The sequence below is a fragment of the Pan troglodytes genome, chromosome 11 (assembly GCF_028858775.2).
Source record: "Pan troglodytes isolate AG18354 chromosome 11, NHGRI_mPanTro3-v2.0_pri, whole genome shotgun sequence".
Classification (NCBI taxonomy): Eukaryota; Metazoa; Chordata; class Mammalia; order Primates; family Hominidae; genus Pan; species Pan troglodytes.
Genome location: NC_072409.2, coordinates 78,965,081 through 78,978,052, shown reverse-complemented (window position 1 = coordinate 78,978,052; position 12,972 = coordinate 78,965,081). Strand labels below are relative to the sequence as shown.

The 12,972-nt window shown below is 45.2% G+C and overlaps 1 protein-coding gene across 8 annotated transcripts in view; it reads right to left on the bottom strand.

The window, feature by feature from the left end:
- The window catches only part of PAX5 (paired box 5), a 203,090-nt gene that overhangs the window by 178,471 nt on the left and 11,647 nt on the right, over positions 1-12,972 (bottom strand). For all 8 annotated transcript variants that reach the window (XM_001169207.8, XM_063787843.1, XM_063787844.1 and 5 more), the window contains exons 2-3: positions 10,498-10,663; positions 4,867-5,064 (exon numbers count right to left, since the gene is read on the bottom strand). In XM_001169207.8, the coding sequence (XP_001169207.1) occupies positions 4,867-5,064; positions 10,498-10,663 (364 nt within the window). The remainder of the gene's footprint in view (positions 1-4,866; positions 5,065-10,497; positions 10,664-12,972) is intronic.

Genomic DNA, 12,972 nt, shown 5'->3' with positions numbered 1-12,972 from the left:
ATATGACAGGCTGTCAAGACTCATCCAATAAGAACACACTCAGGACCTTTTCTAAGCCAGGGACAGTTGGGCTGAGTTGGCAGTCACACCAAATTGCCCGTCCCTTACCTGCTGAGCATGAGCAGGACCCTGGCTGCCGTACTGCAGAGCACACTAGACGTTCCAACAGAGAAAGGAGCTCAGCATCAAACTCTTCCTATGAATAAGGAAACTAAAACCCAAGATGCTCAAATGACTTGCCCAGAATTGCACAGCGAGTCAGCCCAGACTCCCAGCCCCCATGCCCCAGCACTTTACTTTAAGCCACATTCAAAGGAAGCGCGGTCCCTCTGCTAAATACTTCCTATGTGAGGCATAAAGGCTATTTGGATTTCAAACCCACTTAGAATTTGAGGTTTAAAACTCTGAGGGACTTTGTGGCATTTAAGGATCCCATGGAAACATCACTCTTCCTTCTTTGAAAGGCTAGGCTTCCCACCATCATCCCACGCCCCCCGCCCCACCACCAGTCCTCACAAAATTACAGTGAAAGAGAAAATCATGGTGCCTTGAAAAAGGAAACAGGAAGATAAGGCTGAAGAAACACCCACATCTATGGCACTGATCAAACTGCCATCAGTGCAGTAAGAAGCTTGGGCCATCGTCTATGCCGAGAATTCAAAACCCAGGGGTCCAACTGTGCCAAGCTGCAAGGGGCCCCACAGGTGGCACCCAGGCCTGTGACTGTTGTGGAGAAGAAAGAAGACACGGATAGAGGTCGATGTGAGTGGATCACTTGAGTCCAGGAGTTCGAGACCACCCTGGGCAACACGATGAAACCCTATCTCTACAAAAAATGCAAAAAATTAGCCAGGCATGGTGGTGGCACCTGTAGTCCTAGCTACTTGGGAAGCTGAGGTGGGAAGATCACCCGAGCCTGGGAGATCAAGGTTGCAGTGAACCATGACTGTGCCTCTGCACTCCAGCCTGGGTGACAGAGTGAGACCCTGTCTCAAAAAAAAAAAAAAAAAAAAAGAAAGAGGAAACGGATAAACAATCTCAGAAGGCCTGCTACCAAAATTAGAATTAAGAGCAGAACTAACAAAACATCTTCCCCAGGGCCACCTCCAGCCCGGGACAAGTTTTGTTAGCCTGCACAGTATATTTGTTTTTATTTGAATTAGTTGCTAATATTTTTAAGTTGGGAGATTTTTCATAAATATCTGCATTCTAGCTTCTCTTGAAAAATCAGAACACCCAACAATACTGGCCTCGCGTTCTCACATGACCCAACCAGTTGGTACTAAATAGAGCTGCCCCTCTAAGCTGGGAGTGCCACTTGTAGTCCCCACCCCTTGGCCACGGTGCTGGAATAGAAGAAGGAAGACCTCATTCAACCCACCGTTTGGGTCAGCTTTGGGATGGCCACCTCCAATGGACACTCAGACTGGATTCCAGCGATCCCTGCAGGTTGTGCAGCCTCCCAGCACATGTTTGTCCATAAGAAGTCAAATGAACAAGGTGATCTGTGTCCCGGGAAATCCCCCACAAGCCTAACAGAACTAGTTCAGTGATGCTTAACCCCTTGTCAGTCATGGTTTCCTAGGCTGGTCCCCTGGAAGGTAATAGGAAGGCACAAACTCCTAGGGGTGAACCGTGGAGATGCCCCTGTGGCTATAAGAATAGCCACAAATCCAGCCATCACTCCCTCCCCAGCTGTTTGAAATCAGAAAGGGTGAAAATTTGCCTCCAAGGGAGGCAAGGGCTGGGAGAGATGTGGACCCTCTTACACAGTGTCATTTGCAAGGCAGGCATTTAGAAGCTGCATTCATCTGAATGCAGTGGGAGCTTTGCCTTCATCTGAAAAATAAAACTGTATGCTGGGATGGCTCTGGCTTTGGGGGTTTAGGGGTGAGGAAGGCAGCCGCATGAGATTGTCCTACACGTAGTGAGCTGTCACTGAAGAGAGCAGGAAGGAGCCAGAGAATACTCCCAAAAAGGAGCCCCCAGTGAGGAGCACTGGAGAAGGCTAAGGATGAGAGAGGGCAGGCAGCCAGGCAGCAGAACGGGCAGCCCGCGAGGATCTGAAATGGAGAAGAAAATACTTGTCCTCCCTCTTGTCTCTCATCTCACAGATCCTCAGTTCTGTCACTCGCAGAGTCCTACAGGGCAGTGGTGGAAAGAAACTAGCCCTCCTTTTACCATTGGGAAACCTGGGTTCTACCCCCATGTCTATCTCCAAGTCACTGTTCCTCTGCACTCTCCATCTTGGCCTCTGTTGCTACACCTGCCACAGGATAGAGTCAAGCCTTAAGGACTATAGGAGACCACAGACATGAAAGCACCTTAGAGGCACGGCCTGCCTGGCCATGGCTTTGGACTGGACACTCAGGACGCCCCTGAGGCTAGCCGTGGCCCTACAGACAGCAGTTAGAACCTCCCCACAGCACAGGTCCAGGCAGAAAGCATCAGCGGGCCCGTGATCTCTCTTGACCACACATCCCATGCCCCTTCACAGTCTTTGCCACATCTGTAACCACTGCTCTATTTGCCTCATACATTTCTTTCACATCACTTCAATTTTGACTTAAATAAATTTATTTTATAAGGCAATTATAGTTCCCTACTGTAAGTGGGTAGGTGGGAGTGTTGAGGGGGAGTTCACAAACTCACTGGTTTGGTGTGTTACTTACGTTTTTCTAAAATACATTAAAATAAATGTATTAGAAAACAATGTGCATCCTTGCATCTTTGCATTATAGAGGATGTAAACCGATGCTCTGTAAATAAGTTATGCTCATCCTGCAAGGCATTTTTAATTGAAATTAGTTGCCTCTGTTAAAAAAATATATAGATTAAGCTAGGTGTGATGGCTCACACCTATAATTCCAGCACTTTGGGAGGCTGAGGTAGGAGGATTGCTTGAGCCCAGGAGTTTGATACCAGCCTGGGCAACATAGGGAGAACCCCATCTCTACATTAAAAAAAAAATTAATTTAAATATAGAGATTTCACATACAGAAATATCCATGCATACATCTACACAAGCCCCAGCTTCTGCCTTCTCTTGAAGAATGCAAAAAATCTGGCAAACACCAGACCCATGGTCCTGGCAGCATTCGGCTGGAGCTAAGAAGCACTGCCCCTTTAATAGGACTTGTGCTGCCTAGCTTGTCAGGGACCAACCTCTCCCCATCGTCTTTTGCCTGGCCTGCTTCCCTCATTACCTTATCTGCCTGGCCCCATGTAAGGCATTATATTTTGTGACCCCCACGGACTACCTAAGGTTATCTTGCGAACCCCCAATTATATGTGTACTCTACGTTGGGAAACCTGTGGGTCCCCAAAGCCTGACCAGGGGTTTGGCTGATGTTCCTCTGCAGAGCAGGCCAGCTGCCTGTCATGTTGTTTTGTGCCGTGGAAATCCTGCGAAGAGCCAGAAATAAGGGGCTCATAAAACACAATGGAGCCTCTTATAATCCAGAAAAAGAACAGGAGTTATCCCCTCCTCCCCAAAACCTACCATCATCATTGCTACCCCCTCAGCAATTTTGTCCAGGTGCATCAGGCTTTTAAGTGCCTGTCAGAACCCCACCCTGGACAAAGAGCCCCTCTGGAACAGACCAAGAAACTGTGTGCCTGATTCTCCTCTATCTCCCCTGTACCATGCATGATGTCAGGGCCTCTGTCAAGGTTTGCCAAGAGAAGAAAAGCAGGCTAACAATTTACAAAATAGCAGGACTCAAAATGTGAACACATGCACTCCCACAGCGATCTGTGCATTTGAATCATCACAGAAGGATCCACTATCAGGACAAGAGGCTCTCATTCTAGTCTGACCGACCACCTCGTTCTGCCAGGAGTGAGGGTCCCCTACGCCCACACAAGCTCTGCACTGATGATGGTAGGGTGTGATTTGGAGAAATGGAAACTGTCCAAGTTTTCAGGCTGCTGCCTTCTCTTTTCTCTGCAGAGTTTAGAGAACCATCATTTCTGTTCATCTCTGAACTTCATCCCTGATTCTGTGGGTTTAAATGGAGTTGAAATTGCATCATCTACAACAGAAAACTTTCTTCCATACGTTTATTTTTAAAGCTCTGAGAGCTCCCTTCCATGTGTCTTGGATCAGACTGGAAAGGAAAGGGAGCTGTGTGGCTGCCAGGAAGATCCTGTGCATGACTCCCAGGGTGTTTCTCTGGTTCTTTCTCTCCCTGTGTGAGATTCCACGTATGAGTTGGGGAGAGGGCAACTCCATTGCTCCAGAGCATCTTAGCCTCCTGGACAACACCTCTGGAGTTGAAGATGCACATCAGAACCACTGGGGTTCTGGGCTCTCAGAGAGAGGAAGAGCTTTGTCAAGGTCCCACTTTGAGTTTGTGGCAGAGCTGGAACAAGGAGCCAAGTCTCCCAACTCCAAGTCAGGTTTATGTTCCTCTCACTCACTGGCTCAAGCTCTGCCCAAACTGGAGGAAGGATTTTCTTCCTGGGAATCTTTGAGATGGGCCAGTGCTAAGACCTTGAGCCTAGGTTTGCAGGGAGAGCGACATTTGTGAAGGTCTAGTCAGGACAATTCTCTGTGAAGTGTTCCACACATATAGGTGGGTGGTGAAGGGAGGGATGGAAATAACTCTGGGCTCAGAAGAAACTCGAGCGGCCAGGGTGTTGGCATGCTCCCCTCTCCCTGGGCCTAGGACTCCTACCTGCTTTGGAAAGAAGAGAAGGGTAACAGAGACCAAGAAGGCCCCATTAGCATCCCTCCTGTTCAGTAACCCCTAAGGGGCCTTGGTGAAAAGAGAGACCAGATCTTCAGGAAAGGCACATGCAGAGCCTCCAGGATGCCCTGCCATCCCCCCAAATCCCCAACCCCCACAGGCACGAGCCCCTCACCTGTTGATGGAACTGACGCTAGGCACGGTGTCATTGTCACACACCCGCTCTGCCAGCAGCCGGTCCCTGATCTCCCAGGCAAACATGGTGGGATTTTGGCGTTTATATTCGGCGATTTTTTCCACCACTTTGGGTGTGGCGACCTTTGGTTTGGATCCTCCAATTACCCCAGGCTTGATGCTTCCTGTCTCATAATACCTAGGACCCAAAGAGAAAGAAGCTTAGCCATGAGGAACCAGTAAAGTGGATATTGGCAACAAAATAACGGGCTACTCTGTCCAGGAAACGTCCGGATCTGCACGTTCCAATACAGTAGCCACCAGCCAGATGCGGCTTTTGAACATTTGAAATATGGCTAGTCTGAATCAAAATGTGCTGTAAATATAAAATACACACCGAATTTTTAAAACTTAGTACCAAAAGAAGTAAAATATCTCAATAATTTTGATATTAGTTATATGTTGAAATAACAATTTTTATATATTGAGTTAAAATATATAATTAAAATATAGTACCTCTTTTTTTTAACTTTTCTTACTGTGCTGCTGGAAAATTTTAAATTGCATACACAGCTCTCATAGTATTTCTTTTTTTTTTTTTCAGACGGAGTTTCGCTCTTGTTGCCCAGGCTGGAATGCAATGGCGTGATCTTGGCTCACTGCAACCTCCGCCTCCTGGGTTCAAGTGATTCTCCTGCCTCAGCCTCCCGAGTAGCTGGGATTACAGGCATGTGCCACCATGCCCAGCTAATTTTGTATTTTTAGTAGAGACGGGGGTTTCGCCATGTTAGTCAGGCTGGTCTCGAACTCCCGACCTCAGGTTATCCGCCTGCCTCGGCCTCCCAAAGTGCTGGGATTACAGGCATGAGCCACCACGCCCGGCCAGTCTCTCATTGTATTTCTATTGGACAGCACTGGCTAAGCATTAACAAAATTCTTTCACATTCATCTACCATTTTATAGTTTACAGAAAACTTTCGAGTCAGTTTTCCCATTTTATCTCCAACAGTTCTAAAGCACATAAATTGCTTTGAATTAATGAATGAGTGAATGAACAAATAAATGAATAGGTCCTGACCTACAGGTATAAAGCAGAGATTCATCAAGGTTAAACAGTTTTCCTAGGGTCACACAAGACCAAATGGGCAAGCTAGGGCTGTTGCCCACCCAGCCTCTTGAACTACAATTTCCCCAATAAGGTAGCTTACACTTTTGATTTGCCAGCTCTCCCAAGCCCTAGCACAATCTCCAGCATTGTATGAAACTGTCCCCTGAAATGCAACTTATTTTTCCGTAAGAGAAAAATAATAATCCCGGTGTAAAATTAAAAGGAATGTTGAATTGCAGACTTATCTGAAAATATCTGTTGTAAGTCAAAACTCAAGCAATCGGAAAAACCAACCACAAGTCACGGCAACTCTTCCAGGGACCTCCCCTGAGGTAAATGGCTGTTCCTAAGGACATTTCCATGCTATCAGCATTTGCTCATTAAGGAAAATAGGATGTCAGGGTTTTACAGTAAAACCAAGACCAAGAAGAAGAGTGTCATGAAACATCATTTCAGGGGGGAAAAAATTGACATAATTTCTTTTCTGAATCTGAGACATCACCAGACGTCTCTCTCAATATTTACAGAAGAATTCTTGATTTCCTTTTCCAAGGAAATTATCTTGCAGTTGAATCTGTTTTAAAAAACCAAAAGGACATTTTTTAAATGACTAATAATTTTTATACCTAACAAGAGTTGATGATAGGCAAGGGAACGAGGTGATTCTGAGATGGGTAGAAAATGTTACCCAAGATGACTGGTCACATTTACAGAAATGCTGAAATTCTCAGCCTGGGTATGTTTGGGTAAGGCCAAGTTAGTGAATATCCTGAAAGAGATGAAATACTTTGGAAGCAGTGATGTGAAAGTGAAATGTCTGTTTTTCATTGAAAAGAGTGACTCATTTACAAATTTTGACCATAAGGTAAAAACTCAACCTATCTTCCCTCTTTCTAAAAAATTGCTTTCAGCAATTTTTCTGTAATTGCCAAAAAATTATTACTCACAAACAACTTTTTAACAATATCCCAAAAAAACCAGATGGCTAGAAAAGCACCCTAAGTCAAGGCACACAGCAATCTCTGCAGCCTCCAATTGTCCTGTCAATTTTATAATGTAAAGCCAATTTTTACTATAATACAACTCACTATAATTCAGCCACAGCACCCTAAAGAGCTCTTCCTCGAATTATCTTGATCCTCACACTAACCCTGCAAGGCCACAGGGATTTATAGAAGGAAAAATAAATGATCGGAAGACTAAGTGACTTGCCCAACTCCCTTCTGTAGTTAGGGACAGCCCCAGCTTTCAAACCTGACTCTAAATTCAGTGCTCTTCCCGCTACAGCAAGCTGCTGCTTTGCTTATAAAATTTTAAATAATAATAAGAATAATGACCCCTTGCAATTGCAGAGAACTTTACTATTTACCAGGCCAGGCATTTTCACATGCATTTTTCATTCATTCACTCACTCAATCGATAGTCACTGAGTGTCTGTTAGGACAGGCAGAATCTCAGGGAAGGGGTTACAGACATTTAGACAACCCTGTCCTGGATACTCAAAATATGTTACTTGAATGGGACTGCAACATTCACATAGCAACTCTGAGAGGGTGGCAGGCTGAAGGTCCCCCCCAGCCTGGCCCCCACTTACATAGCTGGCGGGCGGCAGCACGCAGGGCTACCTGCCCATCCCACCTGAGCAGTGCCAACTGTGGAAGACTGCGGCCTTGACATGAGAGGTTTCTGTCGTCCTTTGGACTGACACATGGGCCAGGCACTTAGAAGGCAACCCTGACACTCCGAAAACCCCAACTCGAAACTGTGTCAAATGAGGATTCAGATTTAATAACTATCCTTTCATCTCAGCAAAACAGCCGTGCAGCCCCTTGGCTTACAGACAAAAGACCAACGGCAGCCACCAACACACAATGTCCTTCGGTGCAAAGAGCATTAGTTTAGTAGTCAAGAGGTGTAGGTGGCTCTGATGCTAACTCTCTGTGTGATCTTGGCCAACTCACTTAGCCTCTCTAGGCCTCAATTTTCCCATTCATACAATAGGGGGAGAATGTCTTCCCTGCTTGCTTTGTGGGGCTGTTTTGAAGACAGAAATACAGACGGTTGAGAATAAGCTTTGCAAAACATAAAATAAAGAGCACATGCGGAGGATTAAAATCCCTAGTGTTTCTTCTTACTGTGTAACATACTACCCAATACCAATGACCTGAACCTCCCAACCAGGCTCCAGTGAAAAAAGACAGCAGCCAGGCCCTGGGTGGATTTAACTCAGCCTCAGATGCCACCAAGCTGTGCGTCTCTAGCCCCTCCGAAAGCTCTGTAGACCGAATGCCCACACTCCTGGCAGACCGCCCACCTTCCTGAGATGACAGGGATCCCTGTGTGCCCCAGGGACTTTGCCTGCCTTGCCACACACTCTGAAAACCATAGCCACCACACATCGTACTCTCCCTACAATCTGTCACCTCTTGTGTGCCCATCAAATTCTTCGGTGACCAAAAAAAAAAAAAAAAAATCTGTGGATTGAACAGCCCCAGTTCAGAAATTCCCAGTTACACTGTTTTAGGGCTGAACTTGTTTCTTAAAAGGCAGTTCTAATTAGAGTGACATTTTGTCCACTGTGGTTCTTAGTTATGAAAATAATGAGCTATGAAATTCCAATTTATTGTTGACAACTTAAACGGTCAGGCACCGGAGCGGCGCGTAACTTCCGAGTGCCACTCTACCTAGTGACAAATCTATTCCGGCTGCCGGCTGGTCTCGGAAGCGTCCCTGTCCCCCTCAATCTCCATGGGAGATTTGGAGGCTCCAGAGCACCAGAACATGAGGACCACATGTTTGGATGTCCCCTCTGAAAAAGGCTCAGTATCTTGCCCTGAGATTTCAAACAGCGAGCAAAATGTCGGCTCAGCAAAGATGTCTCAGCAAAAACAAAGAAAGGGCCTTCTTTCTCTCTCCCTCTCTCTCGGTACAATGAAGAGGCTCCACAAAAAGATATCTAGGAGCCTTTTGGTTCTAGAAGTCTGATGCTGAGATAGTCTAAAGTATTGTGCTCTCTCTCTCTTTCTCCTGTCTTGTCATTTATCTATCTCTTTCTATTTCTCTGCCTTTTTAAAATCACTCTCTCTTCTCTTTGTCTTCTTTTTCTCTTTTTCTTTTCTCTATCTCTCTGTCTTCGACTTTTCTTCTCTCGCTCCCATCCGCCTGCCTAAAACAACCACCTCACAAGAAAACCATGTTAATGTCCTGCAATCGCCCCCTATCTCTGGGGTTAATTTGCTTTCTGAGTGCTAAACAGGAGTGAAGCCCACAGCCCCCACAGCTCAGGTAACCTGCACTGGGCTGGAGGATGCGGAATGAACCCTGGGATCAAGGTCCCCAAAGGAGCTGCCAGACCCCTGGTCCTAAAACTTCTTCCCTTGGCCTCAAACAAGCAGCCTCCCCAAGGTTATTAGAAGCTGTTGCTCCTTCCATCTGAGAGAATTTCTTGAATTCCAGCAGATGAAAGGGAAGGAGCCAGCAGAAAGTCAGAATGTCACTGACATACTTCAAAATATTTACCTCCTATTCAGGTGTCTGTGCTCAAACCATAATGCAAACTACAGGACAAAGGTTGTTTTCTGACCCGGGAAAAGAAATAGTGAGAAAGCACTGAACAGCTAAGCCCAAGAAAGCTCCTGCCTGCCAGGGCAGACCTAAAACAAGATCACATGCCCAGAAACAAACCTGTGGCTTTGTTTTGGGGCTATGGTGAGACCCAGATGGTCTAGGGGTCCTTTAGGCGTCATTGCAACCCGGGTACTGCCTGGCTAGATAAACCTGTGTCAGTCACTTTGCCTCTCTAGGTTTGTTTTCTCATCTTAAAACGTGCTTCATTGGATCATGCGGAGGCTACTGAGAAAATAAACGGGAGTGCTAAAAGGCTGCACGGTCCTATGGGAGAAGCCTCATTGTTAGTATTTTGTTTGCAGCAAATCGCCAGGTCAAGTGGCAACTTTCAAATGTCATATTTGAAAGTTGGTGTTTGGGTTTTTTTTTTTTCCTCCTCTCTAATTTAATATATACTTTGGATGCTTGTCACTGCGATGGAAATAAAAACATAGAGAAGGAAAATACTGCAGCCCAACGTAACAAGGTTGATAATAACCCAAAACTGAAAATAACAGCTGACTTTTAAAAGTGGAATATGCTTCCAAAAACATTAAAATGAAACATTGAACTCTGGTTATGTGATATTAAGTCCTACGCGGGGACCCAGGCTCACCTAGGATATATAAGGGAAATTCCCAAGAACGTCTTACTCTTGAGTTCTTTAGAACAATTCACCAGGCTTTCAGAAAACATGTCTTCCCTCCTGACTAAGTCACCCTATTCCACATGTCACTAGAGACAGGGGTTTCCCAGGGCTACTTGGAATTGGGGCTTTGCAGACTTTAAAGTGCTCTGCGTGTGAAACAAAATGCCACCATGATTCTCACTATGATACTGTCATATTGGACAGCTGCTGGGTCATGTTTTAGGTCTTTATTTGAAAGATCAAGGGAAGCCTCGAGCTCCTGCCTTTACCTGCCAAGAATTTTGCTGACACAACCATGGCTGACCCGAAGCTGCCTGGAGATGTCGCAGGGCCTGACACCTTGATGAGCAAGTTCCACTATCCTCTGGCGGACTACATCCGGGAGTGGCCGTCCATTCACAAAAACCCCCCCAAGCTGATTCACTCCTCCATGTCCTGAAACAGATCAGAAACAAAAGGAAAGGGAAAGGGTGGTTAGAACCAGTCACATAGGAGAAGCACCGCTGTGAGGACCCAGAGCCCCTCTGATCACAAATGGCCGGCAGGCTGGATGTCTCGCGCCTGGAGTCCAATCGTGCAAACTACACGAAGTCCCCAGATTGCTTTTTAAAATTAATCTTAGCCTTTGTCCATCTGCAGCCAGTCTGTTGAGCTATTGACAGCAAACATCCCCATACTATTATTAGCATTTTCCCCGTAATTTTTCTAAACAATGAAATGTGTGAAGATCTCAATGTAAACGAAATGGGCACAACTTATTATGTGATGCTGAGGTCTAAGGAAGATCCTGGGGAGAAAATATGCATTAAAATACATCATATTTAAAGAGGAAAAAAATAAAACTCGTTTCCTTTTAACAAATGTCTTTAAAAGTGAAAAGAACAACTCCAATAAACGTATATCTCAGGGAATTTTGTTTTTAATCAGCAATCTAATTCAAAGGCTAAGGAATTTTTTAAAAATTTAACAGCACCTGCAGAGTACTGAGAAAAAAAAACAACCATTGCCTTGTTTAAAACCCTCCCTTTAAGAAGGTGAGGTTGACATGCAGACTTGACCACTGTACCTTCTCAAAGCACACAAAAGAAATGGGCCATAGCATCTTCTACACACAGCACATTCCACTCCACTGCACGGGGATTTGTTATAAAGGAGTTTCCCTGGAATTTTTACAACGTTTTGCAATTGACATATAGCTTTATTTTGGTCCAGGGAAAATAAAGAAACCTACAAAAGCCTCTGGATCCCAGGTTTTACAAGGGTCCTGGGATAGATTTTAAGTAAAAGGAGCCCGAGAAAGTGCCTCCTCCACCCTTCTCTTACATCAAGGTCCATCTGGAAGGACACAAGGACTCAAGTAAATGAAGAGCCAAACCAGTAAACACAGAGTGATCCGATGCAGCAACATCATTGACCTTATAGCTGTTAATTAGTCACTCACTGACGTTGCTGAAGACTGGAGCCCAAAGCCAAGTCAAAGCATTTATTGATGTTGCTGGCAGCTCAGAGGCAAAGGAAGGGGAAACTCCTCCTGAACCAAGACTGGACTAGGACTCGACCATACAAGGGAAAGACCTCAAAGGTCTCACACACATATACACTCAACTCTAAAATATGAAATAGCCACCTCATCTCAGCTATTTCTCCCCAGTACTAAACTACAACCCAGGTTCATGAACCGCATCTGAAATAAAGGGAGCAAAAACCCCCATAATATAATGTATTTCCTAAAAACTGTCCAAGCAATCCACTCAAGTTTCCCATGAATATTTCCCAAAAATGTCCAGGCTCAGGCTTATTTCAAGGAAAAACACAATTTTATAGATAACTGAAGTACTTAGTTGCAGTTCTAAGCTGGATTTCTGATTTTCAAAATGATCTTTATTCAGTTTTGATTGTTCTAAAAGACATAAGAAAAAGGAAAACCATTCCAAATAGGATTTTGCAGCTGGAAACATAATTGCATAGTTTTTCTAAAACAGAAAGACTGCAGCCACCCTGGCCAAGAGCCTTCAGAAGGCTTTGTTCTGGGGCTGGGAACACCTATTTAAAAAGGTTGTACAGATCTTTCAAGAGCAGGCTGGATTTAAGTAAAAGAAAATAAATTCAAAATTGGTATAAGCTCATCTGGGAAAACAAAGGGCAGGCAAAGGAAGCTTAAACACCCAGCACACTTTTGATATGACCTGGGAGTCCAGGTATTATGGTCCATCTGCAATAGCCTGTTCTCTATGTCACTGACAATTGAGACTTTCTGCCCAAAACACAGTGGCAACCTTCAGAGGACTTAAATTCCAAAAGCAGTCCTGCAGGACATTTATGAGCACTGGGGGCTGTTTTGTATCATGGGAAAACCCTAAAGGTCTCCTAGAGCCAGGTCTCTCAAGGTGAGAGCAGGTCCCCAAACCCTCTACCCTTGACCACATAGGCTGAGATAGTAATGCTCTTTCATAATCTCATCTATAGGTCCACAGCTGACAACAGACTTGGGGTGACCTGGGAGCCTGTTACCTTCCTCAACTTCCTTGAAAGGTCCCCAAGACCCCTTGGCCTTCTCCACCATTACAATCCTACCCAATAGAGCTCTTAGAGGGTGGTGGTGAGAAGGTTTACAACTATGGTGTGAGGAAGGTCACTTACTCTGGAATTGGTAAGAAGTGAAGTCCAAAGTCTGAATGAGGCGAGGCAGGACAGGGAAAGAAAAGAGGAAAAAAGAGGTGTGTTAAGAGAAGTGTAAAGAGTGG